Here is a 23527-nt window from a genome sequence, read left to right as displayed (position 1 = left end):
TCATTCCATTCTGAAGGACTTCTCATTTATGATTAATTAGGCTAAAGTTCACTTTCTGGTAGTGAATTTCCTGGTTTTCTTCCTCACTGAAAGTCAATTTAGAACCAGTTCAAAAGGAATAAAACTTTATATTATTAATGCTCTTTCTCACTGCGCCATAACAAACTTCATATTTTATCAGTAATGAGATACAGAAGCCCTGAGGAAAGAAAAGCGGCTTTAGAAGAATGATATGACTTTCATATCACTCATACCTTCTGACCTTCATCATGTTGTTTTCTCTTTTTTCAGCTATGTGGTCTGGCAACCAAAGATCTATTTCACTGAGATTTGTCATATTCAGAGCGTTAAATGCCATCTGAACCACTGTGTGTGGTGAGGGGGGGAATGAACCTGAATGCAGATAAAAAATAATATAACAACAAGGGAGTGAGCGAGATTTAGTGTGGCAAAAGGGAGTTGTGCGCTAAAAATTAAATGCTAATAATATGCAGATGATGTAAGAGATGAAATCTGGTGGCAAAACAAAGAGTCCTGTCAGGATGTAGAAAGTGCTGTGTCTGTGTCTGGAGTATAGACAAAGTGGTTTTCTTAATATTACGCTTTGTTGCTGCTTAACACACAAACACATGCCCACACACACATACACTCACACACACTCATGCACAGAGAGAGATAAAGCCTAAGTCGTGCCGATAAGCAATTGGATGGAAAGAAAGTCAGCCACTGTAACGAGACACTGAGGGAATACAGAGCAGTGCCAAGAGACTTGGAGTGAAAGGGAATGAGAAAGATAAAGAGACTCGAGTGGGAGAGGGAAAATTATTGAAGGGAGAGAGAGACAGACAGATGTTAGGTCACACAGAGAAACAACGAGAAGAAGAATGAGTAAAAAAAAAAGTTTGAAGTAATAAAAAAAGAAAGAACAGTGAGGAAAACTTGAAACAAAGAGGAAGGATGTAACAGGAGAAATAAACAGAGATAATGAGCAGAAATGACGAAATGACGGTAGTCTGCAGGAAAACAAGGATCTGAAAATGAAATAAAACAAAGGGGATTTCCCTCATGAGATGCACACAAACACACACAGAGAGAAGGGAAAGAGAGACACGGTAACTAGTCTGAGTCTTGTTTTGGTTCAGCTGTGATAGTTCAGGCGGAACATGTTTCAAGTTTGCATGATTTCTCAGATTTGTAGCGGAAATCTCTTCTGCAACTTTCAATCAGACAGCGATGAATCAGATTCTCTGTGCAGTTTCTAAAACGCTTTCTAAATCATGGAAATGAAAAATCAAATCAAAAACCACTTCTCCGAGTCTGTTTCCCTTTCCTCTTTAATTCTCGTTTACATCTTTCTCTACATAAAACTGTACAGTTCTGTGTATTTGACACAACTTTAACATCCTCACTGGCATCAAAGATAATCATTGTTTCTGCTTCCTATTAACGTCGTAGATTGAGAGGCTATTTCACAGACACTTACCATGGGCTGGATAATGATTCTTGCACTTACTTTTTAATTAAAGTCATAATCATAATTTACACTTTCCCTCCAGTCCCTTCCGGTTGTACACATAATTGAAATAATAATTCACAAGTGTGTTTTCTCCTTCCTTTGCTTCCTCCCTCCTTCTCTCTTCCCCCAGTCTTCCTCTGTGTCCTCTGCCTCCTAGCTGCATTGCTGCCGCCAACCTGCTCCTGCCCTCCTCCCTGTCTCTGCTCCTCGGACAGCCTGGTGGTGGACTGCAGAGGCCGGGGTCTCTCCTCTCTGCCTCCCTTGCACCTCCTGCCTCCAAGGAGCCGCTCACTCCTGCTAACCAACAATAAACTCGCCTCGCTGGGAGCAGCTGCCTTTGCTAACCTCACTTCTCTGGAGGTTGTGAAATTTTTCTTTGCCTCAAAGCTGAACATGTTGTGGGTTGTTGTTACATTGTTGTTCATCACTGTGTGTGCAGCACAATAAGTGATATTGTCTGGCGGATCTTATATTGAGCAAACTGCAGAAAACCTCTGATCTCAGTCTGAAAAGTTAAGAAAAAGTTGACATTTTCAAGGTTTTGCAGGAAAAATTTGCATTTACTGTGGCTGGCAGCAACAAAACAATTGATAGTTTCTGTGCAATGAATACAACCTCATTAGTTACAACACTTGGCTGCTCTTTATTTATGAATGTCTCTTATTTACCATATCAGATAGAAGTAATTGCTTCTGTTTCCTGTCAAGGCTTAATGTACAATGAAACGTTTGCAGTTTTTGATTAATTCAGATTTTCATACCCACCAAAACACCACTAGTTATTTTAAACATAAGTGCCAGATTAAGTTAAAGTTATTTGTAATACTCAAAAAGATCATCAGCTACCACCAGTGTCTAAATTGTGCATAATTTGCATGTGTTTTTTAGGAACTGGACCTCTCTAATAATTACTTGGATAATTTACCAGCCGGATTATTCAGAGACATGTCCAACCTGACAAGATTGACTCTGCGCAACAACTCCTTAACAGTAATGGACAGAGACCTCTTCCAGGTAGGCACTCTAAATTACACAGCACCATACTTCGTAAAGCCTTCAACACTGCTCACTAAATACAGAATAAATGGCATTATTCCAACTATAAATCACATAGGACACTCAAATATTCCCTGCTAAAATGCATGGAAAACCTGTCTTTGTCTTCCGTGTACTGGGTGATATGTATTATCATTACAGTGTACTGAATGTGACTGAAAAAGAAAACAAAGCTGATACCACAAAGCTAAAGCTTAAGCGTCTGGATTTGAACTTCACGGGCTGTGCTTAATCGAGCCAACCTGAGCAGTTATACTTAAAAGATTGGGCCCCTGTCCAGGTGTTAAATTAGTAACAAACCATTTTCCCAGCACTTTCATCCACTAAATCAGAACAGTCAGTAGGATAAGTCTGTGTCATCACTTCACTTGGAAATGTAAATTAAAATCAGTAGCTGCCAGTAGCTACATGGGAAAGATGTGTAAAGCCAGTGGGTTTTATGAAAAAAAAGTGCCCAACCATCAAACAAAGGCCTGCTTTTGATGTTTCTACAGGGTCTGAGCGGTCTTCAGAGTCTAGACCTGTCATTGAATGGTCTGTCCACAATTCCTCTCGGCCTACTGGATGAGTTGCAGAGCCTAAGGTAGGTACACACCAGAATACATTCATTTACACTGATTTTAATCGGGTGCTCACTTACAGGACCAAACACTAGAGTAAGATCACGATCCAGAATTATGAACAATGTAATATTCTCTCATGAGTTACAAGGTCAGAGTCGTGGATAATATTCCAGAAGGAGAGCGCAGAGATCTTAGTTAACATAATCAGAAGATTATAAGATTATTGTAATTTCATAGAAGAAGGTGAAAATGTTGGAAACCTTTCTGAAGACACTGTGTCTATGCTGACCAGCTGGCACAGAAACTAAGCAGCACTACTCGTGTTAGTCAGGCCAAGGCAACAATGTTGACATAACCAGTAAGACTGATAGTAGTAGTACCAAACATTTTCAGTAAATAATTCTGTTTTGTTTTTTTTCCCCTCAATTTTAAGCGTTACATACCCATACAACACTGATTATTCTGATATAATTCTACTAAACTATTATTATTATTATTACTTTTACTCCAAGGTGGCTGTCCCTAGCGGGTAACAGGCTTCATGGTTTGGAAAGGGCAGCATTTGAGCCGCTGGCCAATCTGCAACACCTGGAACTGGGCCATAACCCCTGGGAATGTGACTGCAACCTCCGCGATTTCAAACACTGGATGGAGTGGCTGCTGTACAGAGGTGGCTGTTTGATTTATGTTACAAGAACTTTTAAAGTGACCGAATGGGGTCACGAAGGAGTGGGCAGAAACGAGAGGTTATGTGGCTGGGTATTTGTTTCCATTTCTGCAACACCGTGCTTCTGGCTGTATAATATAAGCGCATCAGTGTGATAATGCGCATTAACGCGCTCATTGTGCGCTTCCTTGTACTGTATCCACGTGTCTCTGTGGGCTGTTAGTACATCAGATAACCGCAGCTGCTCTCCGCTCTTTCTCCTCATGTGTAAAAATCTACATTCACCTCAGTGCCTTGGGCCCCAGCTGCCCCGCTAATGAAGCATCTCTTCTCTTTTATGCTCTATTCTCCTCTCTGCTTCATTCTGCTCTCTTCTGCTTTGCTGGGCTTAACTCCTGCTAAGTTCAGTACACCTCATAGGACACTGGACATCATAAGATGAGCAGACAAATTGCATGAAGACATTTCATAGCTCAACATGTAATCATGGCAGTAGCAGTCTTGCAGAAAGTAAGACAAAGCTTGAGAGCAGCCTGTGTTGACTACTATATATGCACAGCTGTAATATCTGGAGATATTTGTAGAGAAAGATGTGTTTGTAAAAGAGTCTTCTGTCACAGGCTGAGATAAAAATCTGGGGGCTAAATACTCATTCTGTCTTTCTGTTTTGCATTGCTTTTATCTTATTGTTTCTGTCACTTAACCTGCCCTATCTGAAAATGCAGATCAATGGCTTTCTAGCATGTTACCTTGTTACGAATACTGTGTTTGCAGGGCTGTACCCTCGTGCCACCAGTGGGAATTAGTGACTCAGATATTTCTCCTGTCTACACATGCTACCGCTTTTTGCTGAAGCCAGGCATGTCATCTCATGAATTATACAAGGGTTTAGTTGAGGCTATCTCCAACCTAGCGTTGCGGGCACAGTAAACTTGGTGTCTGTGAAGTGATGTATGACTCATCCCAGTGTTGGCACAGCCACCCCCGACCAAGTCTTTCCTACGTTTTCCGTTAATTGGTAGTGCTTTACCGACATAAGGCGCTTTATAAATGACCTCTCACTGTCCTCTTGTCTCTACACCTCTGTCTCTCTCCATTTAGGGGGGAAGGTGGATGCGGTGGAGTGCACACTACCGAAAGATCTGCGTGGGCGAGACATCCGTGGCGTTCCGGTGGAAATGTTCAACTACTGTCTCCAACTCGAAGATGAGAACGGAGGGGGTGAGGGTTCTCGTTCGGGACAAGGAGGCGGTCCTCCCTGCAGCAGGAACGCTCTCAATCCCAGCGGGTCGACGCCAGTTTCTGACAGCAGCGGCAGCACTGCTGATGATTCCTCTTCAAACACTGGAAGTGGGGGAACAGGTGGAGAGGCTCCACAGGACTGCACCCGCTCTCGCTACCGACCTGTAAGCGTGCGGCGCGCCATTGGTACGGTTGTAATTGCCGGCGTGGTGTGTGGCATTGTTTGCATAATGATGGTGGCTGCCGCGGCTTACGGCTGTATCTACGCCTCCCTGATGGCCAAATACCAGAGAGAGCTAAAGAAGAGGCAACCGCTAATGGGGGATGGAGAGGCTGATGGAGAGGACAGGGATGAGAAACAGATCTCCTCTGTTGCCTAAAGGAGTGATGGCATGGGGGTTTGGCACGTCAAAGGCTTAGGGATGAAAAGGGTGAAAATTAAAAGGGCTCAAAGAGATGAGAGATGGAAGAGCTTGTTTTAAACACACAGACGGTTATAGTATCTCTCCCTGGGACTCTCAAACTGACACCTCTCCCACTTTTTGTCTTCCTTTCTTTTTCTATTTTTAACCTCCTCCACTCTGTCGTTTTCTCTAACATACTCCCTCACACACATACCTTATCTGCTCCCAGATTCTCTCTTCCATTTGGACCCGTTCTCACTGCAGTATTCATTCCCAAACATCCCTCCAACTCGCCTACCAGCCACCTACTGCTGTTGAATTTACCAGTATATTGGCTAGGAGAAAAAAATTGGTTCCTCTCTCTCAGTATGAAACATATCATTTAAGTAGTTACAGAACACTCATGGTGCACGGTGAGCCAGTTTTTGTAAACCTGGGCTGAGATATCAGGGATTCATAATTTGTACGGTATTGACTGGACCAATATGAGAAGAATTTCTTGTATCAGGAAGTAGCCTGCAGTTCTCAGTTTATCTGTAACCTTCTCCTTCTCAGCCTCTCCAAAGCCAGTAAACCCCTCAAGAAACCAAGACCTGAGCACAGACCCGTTCACTCTCTTCTGGACTGATCCTCCTCTGATTTCTCCTCAACCTCCAAGACCTCAAGAAAGAAACTGACATTAATGAGGAGAGCTGATAGAAAATTAAGACGATTTGTAGATGGAAATCCGATCTACTACTTTATCAAAGGAAAGATACTGAGGCTAGAGCTGATATATGTAACAGAAAACCATTTGGATTTACAGATGAGCATTCATTTATCACATTAGTGGGACTCTGGCCTGTTCGGATCAGACTTCACTTTTGCTCTGGATCTTCTGTGGACTAATTCGAGCCTGGAGGTATTCAAAAGTGAAGCTGTCCATGAGATTCTGACTTGGATCTTATCAATCAGCTCAAGGAGGATTAAACCATATGACTGGAATGTTGAATTTGCTGTATTCACCTGCTTCAGAAAAAGCTCCTACTTGTTTGATGCTTAAGATGGTTATGATAAATGTCCGGACAGATCAAAAGAATCAGATCAAATCCATGTTCTGGTGTTACTTGGACTATGCTTCTGGATCAAGGAAGATTACACCACAGTTACTGAGATCCAAAGGACCACAGACTTTGCTTTAAAGCACATGCTCTTTGTTCTGAACTCATTTTGAAACTCCTTTCACCTATCAGAGGTGAAAGTTTGCTACTATGGCATAAAAAAACTCTCTGAGAATCCTGGTTTTCTGGCAAGGACTACAAAAATTCATCTATAAACTACAAACTTCAGGCTTGTGCACTTTATTTCCCTAAACAGATTCCCTCTGGCCTCTCTCTTTCCGTCCTGTCCTCCTTCTTTCTTTCTAAGATGGATGAATTGCCTGGAGGGATTATTAAAAAAGAGGGATTAAACTAAAAAAGCTGCTATTTTTACCCCTCCTCCTTCTCATCCCTTTATCTCGCTATCTTTTTTTTCTCTATCCAGTGCTATTTGAGGAGGTTTTTTTCACACTCCTTAAAGACTCCATCCTTTTGTGCATCCCTTCTCCCATAGTCTTGTCTGTTTTATTTTTCTTGAACAGTCTGCAATATGCAATGGAAGTTGCATGAAAATGTCACTGCCAAAGAGTCCTTGTGTTTAAAAAGAAAACGTAATTATCATTAATTTGAGAGGAATCGCTTGATTAACACTCGTTTCTCAGTGCAGTCACATAAACGGTTTGATTGTTTGCTCTTTACGTAGTGTTTTCATGAGTATCCCTATCTATGGCCTGGTAAACGTTATTATTTTACAGTTAGCAGAGTACAATAACTAACTTAAGTTCCCCCCATACTAAAACTATCGTTCCCTCTCAATTTGTGATTGGCTGCGAATAAACTTATATTAATAGTGTGTTATCTTATATCTGGGTATGATGCAGATACATATTATTATACTAGTCTTCTATGGTGTATTGGCCCAACAATCCAGAATCGTTTAAAGTAGCCGTTTACGGTTTTTCTGTATCAATTCATGATGTATGTGTTTTATTGTGTTAATGGCTTCTATGTTCTGTTTTAGATTTAAATATCTGTGTAACATTTCTTTGTTGTTTCCATTTATTTGTGTTGACTAGCTGGTAAGGTTTCTGAAAGAAGCATAGAAAGAGTTTACCAGTTTATGCCTAATGTTAATCTGGTTGGGATCATTTGGCATAGAGCTCTAACATGTATTTTTTTTTTTAATTTAATAGCAGTGGCTTTATCTCCTACAAATATTTTTTCATAATGCGACTTAATCCCTGTTTGTACAGGATTAGTATTTCCAGGAGGACCAAATTATATCCCTGCGTGTGTATTTCATGCACACAAGTAATGTCTGTGTTTCATTTAAATATACTGACATAAACTCTGGATATGATGGCAAATGTTGATTGGAAAGTACTTGTACTATAAATAATAACACCTACCTTTTGACAGGTATCTACATGTTCCTTAAATGCTCCAAAATTTTCATTTAGAATTGCCAATGCATCTTCTGTAATCTTAAACTGGAATGAGGCAAAAAAGGTGTTTAATTTTCCTAATTAAGTGATTTCCATGATGAGGCTAATATTATCACAGGAATTCTGTAGGTAGGTAAAGTAGGCATCGAGGATTGGACTTTTTACTTCACAAAGTATGGCAGAGTTGTTGTTATGATGAACGACTGGAAGCCCTTGGGTAATATTTCAATCATGTGCAAACAGAGTTATTTTAAAATAAGAAACAGTATTTGCATTTATGAAGATACTTTCTGTCTATATTGCAATTACAAAGATGTCAAAATCTGTATCTACAAGCTTATTTTTAATGGATTGTTTTTACAATATAATAACTATGTTCAATGTGTATTTAAGTTACAATGAGAACAATTTGGAAAAGGTCAGAAAAAGTAAGTCTAGCTCTTCTGGATGCAAGAGAGCTGACTGATGACCAGAAAGAGCATCTCATCATAGAGTTCAAAACACCTTGGGTGTACATTATAACTTAAAATTTGTCAAAATTTAATAACAATGGCTGCTTCACTAACCTGAAAAGATGCAGAAAGCGCTCAAGCAAAAGCAATTTCCAAATTAGCTTCACATTGGACGTCTTCATGGATGCACATGCTGACATTAAATACTGTGTGATATAACCTTGAATTTTAGAGACTCTGAGGTAGCGCCGTAACGAAAGCAAAAGCTAAACTCTGTCTTTGAATCCAGAAACACTGTCCTCTCACCCCCTGGTCTGCAGGTCTTGTGTTGTTTGTAGCTAAGTATCTTAGCTAGCTTGATCCTGTTCCTATAGTCTGTGTGCATAAAGAACAATAAATTCTAGTTTGTTACGTAAAAACTGCAGCAGCCATGATGACCAAGGGCCTCTGAGACTACACTGCTCAGAAATCTACATGTGTTGTGTTGTTATGATGATTGTGATTATGACAACGATGCTATGAAGATGGTGATGAAGCATTTCCTAGTTAATATGCATTGTTTTAAATAAAAACATATCACACCTATGTCATATTTGCATTCAGACTAAATATAAGGTTTAAAAGAATATAAGGACTATTTATTTAATAAATATAATTTGGATTAAAGAGCACATCAGCAGATATAGGTGGAATAAGTATACAATGTCAAAAACACATTAATTAGCCTATACCTTCATATATATATATATATATATATATATATGCACTGCCTGGATTGATTACAAGAAGGCCTATGACTCAATGCCCCACAGCTGGATACTGGAATGCCTAGAATTGTACAAGATCAATGGGACCCTAAGAGCCTTCATCAGGAACTCAATGGGGATGTGGCGTACAACACTAGAGGCCAACTCCAAGCCCATAGCACAAGTCACCATCAAGTGCGGGATCTACCAAGGAGATGCTCTGTCCCCACTGCTGTTCTGCATAGGCCTGAACCCCCTCAGTGAGATCATTAACAAGACTGGCTACGGATACCGACTACGGAACGGAGCAGTTGTCAGCCACCTCCTGTACATGGATGACATCAAGCTGTATGCCAAGAGTGAACGAGACATCGATTCACTGATCCACACTACCAGGCTATACAGCAATGACATTGGAATGTCGTTCGGACTGGAGAAGTGTAGCCGGATGGTAACAAAGAGAGGGAAGGTAGTCAGAACTGAGGGGATTGAACTACCAGAAGGCAACATTGCAGACATAGAGGACAGTTACAAGTACATGGGGATCCCGCAGGCGAATGGGAACCATGAAGAGGCCGCTAGAAAAGCTGCAACCACCAAGTACCTGCAGAGGGTCAGGCAAGTCCTGAGGAGTCAGCTGAATGGTAAGAACAAGATCCGGGCCATCAACACGTACGCCCTACCCGTGATCAGGTACCCTGCTGGGGTAATAGGCTGGCCAAAGGAGGAGATAGAAGCCACTGACATAAAGACAAGAAAGCTCCTTACCATGCATGGAGGGTTTCACCCCAAGTCCAGCACCCTGAGGCTGTACGATAAGCGGAAGGAAGGGGGCCGGGGACTGGTGAGTGTCAGCACCACAGTCCAGGATGAGACAAGGAACATCCAAGAATACATTGGGAAGATGGCCCCAACTGACCGAGTGCTCAGTGAATACCTCAGGCAGCAGAAACCCAAGAAAGAGGAGGGAGACGAGGAACCATCATGGAAGGACAGGCCCCTGCACGGTATGTACCACCGGCAGATAGAGGAGGTGGCTGATATCCAGAAATCCTACCAGTGGCTGGACAAAGCTGGACTGAAAGACAGCACAGAGGCACTAATCATGGCAGCACAAGAACAAGCTCTGAGCACAAGATCCATAGAGGCTGGGGTCTATCACACCAGGCAAGACCCCAGGTGCAGGCTGTGTAAAGATGCCCCAGAGACAATCCAGCACATAACAGCAGGGTGCAAGATGCTAGCAGGCAAGGCATACATGGAACGCCATAACCAAGTGGCCGGCATAGTGTACAGGAACATCTGTGCCGAGTATAACCTGGAAGTCCCGAGGTCAAAATGGGAGATGCCCCCAAGGGTGGTGGAGAATGACCGAGCTAAGATCCTGTGGGACTTCCAGATACAGACGGACAAAATGGTGGTGGCTAACCAACCGGACATAGTGGTGGTAGACAAACAGAAGAAGACGGCTGTAGTGATCGATGTAGTGGTTCCGAATGACAGCAATATCAGGAAGAAGGAACACGAGAAGCTGGAGAAATACCAAGGGCTCAGAGAAGAGCTCGAGAGGATGTGGAGGGTGAAGGTAACGGTGGTCCCCGTGGTAATCGGAGCACTAGGTGCGGTGACTCCCAAGCTAGGCGAGTGGCTCCAGCAGATCCCGGGAATAACATCGGAGATCTCTGTCCAGAAGAGCGCAGTCCTGGGAACAGCTAAGATACTGCGCAGGACCCTCAAGCTCCCAGGCCTCTGGTAGAGGACCCGAGCTTGAAGGATAAACCGCCCGCAGGGGCGTGCTGGGTGTTTTAAGATATATATGTTTCAGCTTGCAGGGGTCTTTAACCTGTCGCTTGCCCAGTCAGTAGTACCAGCGTGCTTCAAGAACACCTCCACTGTGCCAGTGCCGAAACAATCAACGTGCCTGAACGACTATTGCCCTGTAGCACTCACACCCATAGTTATGAAGTCCCTTGAGCGACTGGTCCTGGCACACCTCAAGACATGCTTTCCCCATACACTGGATCCTCACCAATTTGCCTATCGAAGCAATAGGAGTACAGAGGATGCTGTATCCACAGCACTACACTGTGCACTCTCACACCTGGACAACATGAATATTTGTGCAAGAATCCTGTTTGTTGACTTCAGCTCAGCATTCAGTACAGTTATTCCCTCCAAGCTGATCACTAAACTTGTGGAAATTGGAATCAGCAACTCTATGTATAATTGGATCATGGACTTTCTGACCAACAGAACCCAGCATGTTAGGTCATGCCATGACTGCTCTACCAACATCACACTCAACACTGGCACTCCACAGCGCTGTGTGCTGAGCCTGTTCCTCTACTGCCTTTTCACCCATGACTGCAGACCTAGGTATGGATCCAACTCCATCATCAAGATTGTGGATGACACGACAGTGATTGGTCTCATCAGTGACAACGATGACTTTAACTACAGGGAAGAGGTAAAGGACCTAGCTGTATGGTGTGCTGACAATAACCTGCTCCTGAATACCAGAAAAACCAAGGAGCTCATTGTGAACTTCAGGAAGGAGAAGAGAGACACCCATGTCCTCATCTACATAAATGGCACAGCTGTTGAATGGGTTTTCAGCTTCAAGTTCCTGGGGACATCTCCATCTCCAGCCTGGTCAAGAAGGCCCATCAGCGCCTCTTTTTCGTGAGGACACTGAAGAAGAATCACCTGTCTGCTGACTTACTGGGTAACTTCTACTGCTGTGCAATAGATAGCATCCTGACCAACTGCGTCACAGTCTGGTATGGGAATTGCTCTGTTGCTGACCACAAGGCACTGCAGCAGGTGGTGAAAACCACCCAACGCATCACAGGGACTCCACGTCCTGCCATTGAGGATGTCCACAAGCAGAGGTGTCTATGCTGGGCATGCATCATTCCCAGGGACTATATCTTCCCAATAAACTCTTCTAGTTCCTCCCCTCCAGAAGGCTCTATAATAAGCAGGTTTAATACCAGCTTCTTCCCCACAGCTGTCACCCTACTAAACTCAGTCCCCTGCTGAACCTTTCCATTCACAGTCACTTAACCATCTACACTCCCCCTCATCCCTCCCAATGACCATGAACATTCACTGTATGCTCACATTACAGTACGTACTTACACTGTTCACTGTTCACTGTTCAAGAGTGCTACTCTTCCACTACTGTAGCTATATTCATAGCACTCTGTAGATTACCACACATCGGTACCTCTGTATATTTGTTCATAGTACATCTGTATATCTGCCCCTCTGTATAGCAATATAGAACATCTGTATACAGTTCCCTCTCCGTAAATCGCTACCTTATCGTGGTGGAGGGGTTTGTGTGTCCCAGGGATCCCAGGGGCTATGTTGTCTGGGGGCTTTTGCCCCCTGGTAGGGTCTCCCATGGCAAATTGGTCCTGGGTGAGGGACCACAAAAAGAGCGATTCAGAAGACCGTTATGTGGAAAACATTGAGGGAACAGTTTACCCTGCCCGGGATAGGGTTACCGGGGCCCCGCCCTAGATCCAGGCTCGGGGACAGTGGCCGAGGGTGAGCGTCTGGTGGCTGGGCCTTAGTCCATGGGGCCCGGCCGGGCACAGCCCGAAAAAGGGGATATTGGCCCATCCTCCCGCAGGCCCACCACCCACAGGAGGCGCCATAGCAGTCGGGTGCAATGTGTGCCGGGCGGCAGCCAGGAGCGGAGGCCCTGGCGGACTGATCCCCGGCTACCAAGACTGGCATTTGGGACATGGAATATCACCTCTCTGGTGGGGAAGGAGCCTGAGTTAGTGCGTGAGGTTGAGAGGTACTGGCTAGATATAGTCCGGCTCACCTATACGCATGGCTTGGGCTCTGTAACCAGTCTTTTGGAGAGGTGCTGGACTGGGTGGGTATTCTAATATCCCCTCGGCTTGCTGCCTGTATGTTGGGGTTCTTCCCGGTGGATGACAGGGTTTGTTCCCTGCGCCTTAGGGTCGGGGAACGGGTCCTGACTGTCATCTGCGCTTATGCGCCGAGTGGCAGTTCAGAGTACCCAGCCTTCTTAGAGTTCCTGGGTGGGGTGCTGGAAGGTGCTCCACCTGGAGACTCTGTTGTCCTACTGGGAGACCTCAGTGCTCACGTGGGTAACGACAGCGAGACCTGGAGGGGTGTGATTGGCAGGAACGGCCTCCCTGATCTGAACCCGAGCGATATTTTGTTATTGGACTTCTGTGCAAATCACAGTTTGGCCATAACAAACACTCTATTGTTCGAACATAAGAGTGTCCATAAGTGCACATGGCACCAGGACGCTCTAGGCCACAGGTCGATGATCGATTTTGTAATTGTATCACCAGACCTGCGACCATAAGTTCTGGACACTCGGGTAAAGAGAGGGGCTGAGCTATCAACTGATCACCACCTGGTGGTGAGCTGGATCAGGTGGCAGGGGAGGCGCTGGACAGACCCGGTGCATCTAAATGCATAGTGAGGGTGTGCTGGGAACGCCTAGCAGAGGCCCCAGTCCGTGAGATCTTCAACGCACACCTCCGGCAGAGCTTCAACAGCATTCCGAGGGAGACTGGGGACATTGAGTCTGAACAGACCATGTTCACCATCTCCTTTGCTGAAGCTGCTGCATTGAGCTGCGGCCACAAGGTGGTTGGTGCCTGTCGTGGTGGTAATCCCCGAACCAAATGGTGGACAGCAGAGGTGAAGGGAGCCACCAGGCTGAAGAAGGAGTCCTATTGGGCTTGGTTAGCCTGTGGCACTTCGGAGGCAGCTGACAGGTACCGACAGGCCAAGCGGAACGCGGCTCAGGCAGTGACTGAAGCAAAAACTCGGGTGTGGGAGGAGTTCGGAGAGGCCATGGAAAAAGACTTTTGGACTGCCTCGAAGAGATTCTGGCAAACTGTCAGGGGAAAGCTTTGGTCTACCTGCACTGTGTATAGTGCTGGCGGAGCGCTGCTGACTTCAACTGAGAAAATTGTCGGGCGGTGGAAGGAATACTTCGAGGACCTCCTTAATCCCACTGACATGTCTTCCAAGGAGGAAGCAGAGTCTGGGGATGAGGGGGATGACTTGCCAATTTCCGGGGACGAGGTCACTGAGGCAGTTAAACAACTCCTTGGTGGCAGAGCCCCTGGTGTGGATGAGGTCCGCCCCGAGTTCCTGAAGGGTCTGGACGTTGTAGGGCTGTCCTGGTTGACACGCCTCTACAATGTTACATGGAGATCAGGGGCAGTACCCCTGGACTGGCAAACCGGGGTGGTGGTCCCCATCTTTAAGAAGGGGGACCGGAGGGTGTGTTCCAACTATAGGGGGATCACACTCCTCAGCCTCCCTTGGAAAGTCTATGCCAAGGTGCTGGAAAGGAGAGTTCGTCCGCTAGTCGAAGCTCAGATTCAGGAGGAACAATGCGGTTTTCGTTCTGGTTGCGAAACACTTGACCAGCTCTTTATCCTCTCAAGGATACTTGAGGGAGCTTGGGAGTTTGCCCAACCAGTCTACATGTGTTTTGTAGACCTGGAGAAGGCATTCGACCGCGTCTCTCGGGGTGTCCTGTGGGAGGTGCTACAGGAGTATGGGGTGTCTGGCCCATTGCTACGGGCCATTCAATCCCTATACAACCGTTGCAAGAGCTTGGTTCGCATTGCCGGCAATAAGTCAGACTCATTCCCGGTGGGTGATGGGCTCCGCCAGGGCTGCCCTTTGTCACCGGTTCTGTTCATAATTTTTATGGACAGGTTTTCTAGGCGCAGCCAAGTGGCGGAGGGCTTTCACTTCGGTGGCCTCAGAATCTCATCTCTGCTTTTCATGGATGATGTGGTATAAACATCTGTATACTTAACTTACTTGTACATAATCTGTACATAACTACTCCCACCTTTTACACTGCCCTTATCTGTATATAATCTGCTCTTCTTGCACTTACTGCTCTTTGCACTTCTGATTAGATGCAAACTGTATTTCATTACCCTGTATTTTTAAATGTGTACTGACAATAATCTTGAATCCTAATCCTAATCTGAATATAGGTATATGTTTTCCCATACTTTTCCCTCTTTTTCCTCTCACCTTTCATTGTTCTCTCTGGGTCCATTCCCCTCTCAGTTTTCTTGTCTCAATTTATCTTTTTGTCACTTCTTCTCCTATCATTTTTTAATCTTCTCACCTTCCTTTCTCTCATCTCTGTCTCTTTATCACTTGCTCAGTCTGGTCTATTGTGTGCCCTTTTTGTCTCCACCCTGATCTTACCTCCTTTTCTCGCTCATTTATATCCTTATTAGGTGCTTCCTCTCCTCCTCCATGTAAAATGTCTTCTCTTTATTCTTTGCCTGCTCTATCCCTCTGTCTCTGTCTTTTTTTATTTACACACACTCATCACTCTTTCCTCCTCTTTTCCCAAGTCTGCCTCTGCATCAGTAGGAATAGGTTTATTTATATACAGCATGTCACTTATGCCACAGAGATATTCTAATCCATTGCTGAGCCCTCAGACGGTATAACCACAGTCTTTTTGTAGTCACTGTGCACTGATTTTGGATCAGCCTCTGACACAGGAAATCCATGGCCTTCATGAAAGAAGAAGAAATTAAATCTGCCACTAAATGAGCATGAAAGCTGAGCACAAGATGCACAGAGACGCTGATAGACAACTGACTGTGTTCTGTCCAGATAAACACTGACACTCAGTGGTTATACGTAGAATTGCAATATTTTTAGATACTTAAAGTCATGCAAATATTAAATATATTTTGAATTTAGGATTTATTTTAGTTAATGTGTAATTTGCAACATTATTAGGTGCAAACATTTGTGCAATTTGAAACACAGAAGTGAAGATAGTCATCATATATCCAATCAACTGAAAAAAAACAAGTTCAAACTATTTGTCTTCACATTTCTGTGCTTGTCTTTTTATTTTGGCACATGTGTGCAAGCTGTGCTTTTCATTGTGCTTACATTACCTTTCTCATTCTTCACAATGCATAAGCATGTAATGTGCATTACAAGGAGTGAATACACCTTTAAGCGTATGTGCTCGAGTTCCTTGACCAAGCAGCTTCTAAATATTTGATTTTGCTATGTGAATGTTACTCTCGACAAGAAACCCTCCATTGCAGTAAGTAACAAAGGTAGAGAGGAAGTTAGGGCAAAGGGGTATGAGAAAAAAATGACATGATAGGGAAAAGAAAAAGGAAACACAGAGAGGAGAAATGTGATGTGGAGGCAGACAGATCTGACAGCTTAGGAAAGCAGAGGCTAAGAAAAGAGAGATGTATGTGAGGATTTAAAGAGGAGCATCAAAGGGTGAAACACACTGAGTCATGTGCTTGTGAGAGACTTGGTGTGTGTATGTGTTCCTTACACACACATACCAATAAGTTTATAAAACCATCCCCTCTGAGTTTGCTGCAGCTTGGAGAGAAGTTGATGGACTTGGCATCTAGTGATGAACTTTAACTTTTGTGCCCACGAAATGGTGATTATTATATTTACTCAGAAAACACTCCTTGCTAGTACTGGGTTGGATTTGTTAGCAGCACATCCTCAATGTAACTCTCCTGTTTCACCACATCCCAAAGCTGCACTATTAGATTGAAATACATTGGCTCACAAAAGTATTCGGCCCCCTTGAACTTTTCCACATTTTGTCACATTACAGCCACAAACATGAATCAATTTTATTGGAATTCCACGTGAAAGACCAATACAAAGTGGTGTACGAACGAAAATGGAACGAAAATCATACATGTTTCCAAACATTTTTTACAAATAAATAACTGAAAAGTGGGGTGTGCGTGGCTGTAATGTGACAAAATGTGGAAAAGTTTGCAAGCCACTGTATGGTGACTGTGGAGGTCATCTGAATACAGTGAATGGACTGCTTTGTTCCAAAAACCAGTTTGAAATGGTTTGAGCTTTGTAACATATAGCATTATCCTACTGGAAATACACTGAACCACTGATCCATGCTTTCATGTTGTATATGCCAAATTCTGACCACACCATTAAAACGTCACAGCAGAAATGGAGGCAGGCTAAGCAACCCAAATCTTCTACTGATCAAGTTTCAGGTTCCTGTTCTTGGCTGAAAGGAATGGCACCCAGTGTGGTCTTCTGCTGCTGTAGCCCATCAGTTTGAAGGCTTGACATGTTGTTCATTCCGAGGTGCTCATCTGCATACCTTGGTTGTCACACCTGATTATTTGAGTTGCTGTCGCTTTCCTATCATCTCAAAGAAGTCTGGTCATTCTCTTCTGACCTCTGACATCAACATGATATTTTTACCTAGAAGACTGCTGCTCCTTGGATATTCTCTTTTTTTTCATACGTCACTTAAAAATCAACTTTCTGATAGCCAGTTGGAACTTTGTCTTGACCATGTTGTTAGATTTGTATTGTTGATTGTCATTTATGCTTAGAAATATTTACTTATATATGCTTAGAGTTTTGTAATTAGTTGTAGATTGGTAGAGGTTTTGATCCTTGATAGTCTGCAAACTTTGTGTGTATTAGACAGCACTTTGGGAGCATGAGAGGTCATACCGTGTCTTATTATTTTATGGTAGGATTAACGTAGTTGCGTCTGTTCTAGTCTAAGTGCTCTTTGTTTAGATGAACTGCAGGACTTCCTCACCGTGTTATCTAGGATGAACCATCTAGGGTGAGGGGGAGGCTACCCTCTTCCTGACCAAGGATGTTTGACCCTTTGATCAGCAGTCCCCACACACACACACACACACACACACACACACACACACACACACACACACACACACACACACACACACAGGCAAGGTACTCTTTGTGTATGTAGACGTCATATGTTAATGAACTTATGCATATTCATGTAACCTCAATAAAAGGACAGTGATACGGGAGAACGGACGAGAGCTACTGGGGTCAAGCGAAGGAACGGTGCCTGTCCGGTTCTCTCCTGTGCACGAGTACCATGAAGAAGTTTGCCTACTTGTGTCTTGCTTGCAGTGTAATTATATTGTCTTCAACGTTCCAGCGGATGGGTTCAAGCTACAAACCTATCACATGTCTTCTTGAATATAACCACTGAGTTACAGCCATGTGATTGGATAATTAAATTAATTGTTTTAAGAGCACTTGAACAGCAGTTGAACCTGAAAAAGCTGGTGAATGTATAATTCAAAAAATGTTGTTGTTATAACCATATTTTTTGGAATATATCTCATTTATACTGTACACACATCAAATACTGTTTTTAGACATCATAATTATTTCACATCCATCTTTCCTTTGTAGCTTGTGGTTTAATGAAACCCCATAATAGATTCAGTAAGCCAAATTGTAGGTCTAAGTTCAGCCTTTTGCAACAGTGTGGATTCTAAACCAGCAGCAAGAGTAAGAATGTAGCAAAGGAAAGAAAACCTGTAAAAAATGACAATTGGCAAGGCTAAGAGAAAGACTGAAACATGTATTTTAAACTCTTTCTCATATCTCCCTTATCTCCTGTTTTCCACTTCCAAATTTAACAAGATTTTCACACCTGAGATTATTTCTAGGAAAGCTGTGGAACACAGATAAGCGCGTGTTTGTGTCAGTGTGTTTAACTGTGCTTCTGTCTATCTGTCATCGTAATGAGACACCAAATGCTGACAGCCATGCACGCAAACTTGTTCAGAGATTCTTCGCTCGGATAATTATGACTGATGAGTGTGTCAGTCACAGATGTACTTACCAGGGCAAACACACACAAACACACAAACACTAACCTGCACATCAGTGAATCAGTGAAACAAAGCCAAAGACTCTGAACGTACAAAATGAGACGCACTCACACACTCAATTACAGCTCCCTTTTTTTTCAAATGCAATAATGTGACACACTCATCAGTGTCACAAGGGGCCAGAACTTAAGCCAAACAAAGCAAAGTCTTGCTGATAATTCACACCACAGGCAATTAACATCCACTCAACAAGTTCGAATGTCATCAACAAATCCACCAATACATTTTGCAGCAAGCTGATTTTACTTGGTGAAAATGTAAGAAAATTCAGACACAGACGAGGGAGAAAAGAACAAAAGCGAGAGAGCAAACTGGAGAACAATATGCTTTAAATATGCAGGGGTTGAGTGTTTTACAAGAGAAATGGAAAATTTAGAGGCAGAGAAAACACTGAAAGAGCAATGAGAGGTAAGAGGAGATTAAAAAGAAATGAGAAAGAGGGAGGCAGCGGTGGGATGAAGCATGTGTGCAAGAGACAGATAGGGTGTGTATTAAAACAGAAGTTGTCATCCTACCTCCAGCAAGTGCAGTTTTCTTGCCCACCGTCACAGTGACAGCAGTGGCAGCAATCATGATCCTCCCTGCTGGTAGAACAACACACACAATTAGCAGGTATTTACAGTACCTTATAAATCCAAGTATGTGTGCATGCACGGATGCCTTCCAGATATACAGACATGCAGGATTACTGTATGTGCATGCGGAAAATGTTCTTAGAAATATTTATATCCTCGTACACTTAGTGATTGTGGCAGTTGAAATTTAAGCATGTCAAAAATGTGTGTTTTTTTTAAATAAAACATATATATGTGACAGGCTGACTTGGACTGGAGAGGTAGTTTGGATTAATGTAATAAATTTGCACATGCTTCTTCCGTGCATCTACTCTGAGCCTTCGTGGCAGCTGACGCCAACTGTCATCAAACCACACATACCAGCCAGATTAACATTTTAAGCCATTATGTAACACAGATTATGAGAGCTAATCGAGTAATACATTTATAACAGAAGGATGTTGTCAGTGTGTTATATTAGTCCATGTGCACCATGTTTATATTTCTGTTATTCGGTCACTAAGACGAAAAAGACACAATGACAGCATGGGAAAAAAATGATGCCCAAAAAACTATGTAACTAAGATGGCTTTACGAGAAGGCTTTCTAAGAAAGGAGAGGAGGTTTCCATACTTTAATTGCATGCTCATGCAATGAGAGAGAGAGAGTGAAAGAGAAAGAAGGGAAAAAAGAACGACAGACCAAGAAAAAGGCAGAAGAGAAACAAATCGAAAACAGGGACAACAGGATTTATCTGCTAAAAATCAAATGAAAAAGAGGAGGCATGCCAAGTAAAAGAAACAGTTTTCCTCTACCCTCCTCCTCCTCCTCATTCTCCGCCTCCCTTGGATTATTCCCTCCCTCCTCCGCTTGGGTTTCCACCTCTTCTGCACTCAAGGTGGCGCTATAGTCAGCCTCATAGTCCCTGAATACATCTAAGAACAACACACTACATTTATCAAACTCCTAATACGTATTGGGAACTAGTTTATATTTAAAAGTGCATCTCACAAGCGTGGAAATACACCACAAAATGATTATCACCAGTCAACATAAAGCCCCTAAAATTCCTTTATAACTCTAAAAAACTATGCATGTAAGTCGAAGGAAATAGATGCAGAAAATACACAACCACTGTGTTCTGACATTAGGAGCAGCAGTGTTTCCAGCTGCACACTGTGCACTGTGTAGTGGAGATTAAATTTACATTCCTGCCCTCTGACGCAGGCTAAATCGCTTTAATGCCAACATATTTTTCAAAGCTCTTTAAAAATACATTTTATTCCAGTGGAGCAAAACAAGAGAATTTAATCCAGAGGCAGGGAAAAGCCAGGTTCAAACTTGCATGCTTTTTTTTCTGACTTTTCCTTTCTCAACTACAAAAAAAATGAGGTTAGTATGATGTGATGGCAAAGATGACACGGCTGTTAATTTTCACACTCTGATGCTGAAAACTGTTCATCAAGACATATCTTAGGATATACATCAAGCTGGATGAAATACTTTACACTTTGCCTCAATAAAAATCACATTTCCCGATCTCTCCTAACCAGTCAAAGAACTTTGTTGATGCAAATAAGAATAATAAGAATAAGAAAAACTTTATTTAGGGAAATTCACATGTCTGACGGGGCTCATCTACTATTTGTATGACACTTGAAAAGGCATACGGGCAGTGGGTGCGAATGTTCTCCTGTATCTCTTCACTTTACAACAAAAAGAGAAGAGTCTTCCAGTACTGCTGTTTCCTGGAAGATGTTATAAAGTGGGTGTTCAGAGTAGATGTTTCATGATGTTTCAGGATTTATGCAAACTGCATTAATATACATAGAGGGAAACAGAAAAGAGCAGCTGTACCCCCCTGACGGTACAAAAACTAGCCTTACATGGGGGATTCTTTACTCAATTTGCTGAACATTGCAAAAAGAAAAAAGAAAAAACACCATCATAAATAGTATTTCGTAGGATTTGTTTGTTTGTTTTATTTTGTGGGTGTGCGTATACTAAGTAAAGGTATGTCCTCCTACCTCTAGTGTCTTGTCTGGGCATGTAATATAGAAACTTTCCAGCTGGGTACTCAGCTGCTCTGCGGTACCACACTGGGAAATGGTCCAGGGTGAACATATTTTCCTTGTCTGTGGAGGTCAGGAAAGACCTGGGGAGAGACAAAATATGCTAAAAGAACAACCCATTGCTTAATTAACAAGAAGAGTCTTTGACACATGGAAAAAAGCAACTGGATAAAGTGGGAAACTAAAATTGGAAAACAAAAAAATAGTGATATTAAATTACCTTAACAAGACAGCCATTGCTTTTCAAGAGATATATCTAAAGAAAGGATTTACTAATGTTGAGAATAACAGATTAATGAATATACATTAGAGTTAAAGAGACTATAGTTTGGGATTGCTTGTAATATTGCAATATTGCGATTAATAGGTGTAATAATACAAATAGAGGGGATTCCCGGAATTGGAACAAAGAACAGGGGTGCAGGGCAGGAGAACAGCCAATCCCAAACCCAGGACAGGAAGCCAGAGGGACAAGCCTGGGGGAGGGCAACCCCAGGGTGAACAATAGAGAGAGTAGTGAGAGTAGTGGAAGACTTATTTGTATCTTCATCTTTGCTTAAATTGATGATTGTAGCTGTGTCTGTCATATCTCAAAACCCTGATGTCTAAATGCAAATACAGCCTAAACAGAAGTCAAATGTTTTGGATATATGCTAATTGTGTTTCTACACAGAAAATTCTCCCAAAAGATGCCACCTGGGTGTCAGGGATTAAGTTCAGTTTACCTTTAATTAACCAAGACGGGGGCATAAAGTCATCATCAGGTCTTCAATTACCATCAGTCTAAGGTAAACCTTTTATAGAGGTTTTTTGACACCAGTTTCTATTTGGTTTTGGATATAATAGCATGACAACATAGATGCAGTTGGACTTTTCTTACTCACTTGCCAATTCTTTTCTCGATACCGGCATACCTCAGAAACCTTATGAGGCCTGAACGGGTCCCTAAGAATGCTGTTTCAATTCCCTCATCCATACTGAGAGAGCAAGAGGGAGAAACAAACAAACGCACATACACACATAAAGAGGAAAAATATATGTTAGTATAGATAAGAATCACCAACTGTGTAAAAAGTTGGTGGCATGAACTGAAGGAACATTTGTGTTCATTTTCACCTGGATACGTTGAGCATAAGGGCGTTCCAGTAAGCTTCCATGGGAGCCGTGACCACAGCATCAAACAGCGTTTGTTGCAGCAGCTGCATATCACCTGTTCAGAGAAAGTATAACGGTGTGCTTTTATACTGCTATGGTCCCTGAGTTCTGGACCCTGGGCTTTGCGTTTTGCGAGTTAACGTTTCTTTTGGATTTTGAGAATGACCCTACAGTATGTTTGAATGCTGTTTCTTTTGTAACATTGCTTGTGTTACTTGTTCTTTGCTACCTCCCTTGTGGGGGTAACAAAGTATTCCCTGTTTAGATGTCTTCCTGATTCATTTTGGTTACAGTTTTCTATCTTGTGCTGAGTTTATTTCCAGTTTCGAGTCACGTCGTGACTCATTACTGTCTATTCCCTGTTCTAATGTCCAGCATATTAGTATCTCCCTGTGATTCAGTATTCTCTGGCATATTTGATGCTGAGTTGTACAAAACTCACCATTAAGTGCTTACTCCTGCACATCGCACAAAGTCACAAGTGACATATACTTATTGGTATATAAACTTAGCAGAAAAATGTATTAAATTTTTGCTGATTATTTCTTTGTTGTAACAGTGTTTCTTGGCAATAAATCAGACCAAGACATAATAAATCCTGGACCCATGAAAAACATAATCATCATAATAACTTACTGTATGTGCAGTTTATTGGATCGGATGACTGAATTCAAGAAGAAGCAAAATTAAACAATTTATTTATTTAATAAATATAAATGGCACCATTTAGGGGGAAATAAACAGCAGCATAAGATTTATTACCAAGAAGCAGCTACAAAAAAATATCCAACTAAACACACATTTTTATACTTCTGACATTGATGC

General features: G+C 42.7%; 2 protein-coding genes across 3 annotated transcripts in view; one reads left to right on the top strand and one right to left on the bottom strand.

The window, feature by feature from the left end:
• lrtm2a (leucine rich repeat transmembrane protein 2a) overlaps positions 1-9008 on the top strand; it is a 30034-nt gene extending 21026 nt beyond the window's left edge. Inside the window, exons 3-7 of the mRNA XM_026148390.1 lie at positions 1647-1876; positions 2404-2529; positions 3066-3154; positions 3647-3804; positions 4903-9008. Of these exons, the coding sequence (XP_026004175.1) occupies positions 1647-1876; positions 2404-2529; positions 3066-3154; positions 3647-3804; positions 4903-5423 (1124 nt within the window). The 3' untranslated portion in view covers positions 5424-9008. The remainder of the gene's footprint in view (positions 1-1646; positions 1877-2403; positions 2530-3065; positions 3155-3646; positions 3805-4902) is intronic.
• The window catches only part of cacna2d4a (calcium channel, voltage-dependent, alpha 2/delta subunit 4a), a 100745-nt gene that overhangs the window by 56681 nt on the left and 20537 nt on the right, over positions 1-23527 (bottom strand). For both annotated transcript variants that reach the window (XM_026148388.1, XM_026148389.1), the window contains 4 exons: positions 22664-22757; positions 22432-22524; positions 21503-21630; positions 19437-19505 (listed from right to left, as the gene is read on the bottom strand). In XM_026148388.1, the coding sequence (XP_026004173.1) occupies positions 19437-19505; positions 21503-21630; positions 22432-22524; positions 22664-22757 (384 nt within the window). The remainder of the gene's footprint in view (positions 1-19436; positions 19506-21502; positions 21631-22431; positions 22525-22663; positions 22758-23527) is intronic.

This window comes from Astatotilapia calliptera, chromosome 17, assembly GCF_900246225.1.
Source record: "Astatotilapia calliptera chromosome 17, fAstCal1.2, whole genome shotgun sequence".
Taxonomy (NCBI): Eukaryota; Metazoa; Chordata; class Actinopteri; order Cichliformes; family Cichlidae; genus Astatotilapia; species Astatotilapia calliptera.
The sequence above is the reverse complement of the archived record's forward strand: the minus strand, read 5'-3'. Positions and strand labels throughout refer to the sequence as shown.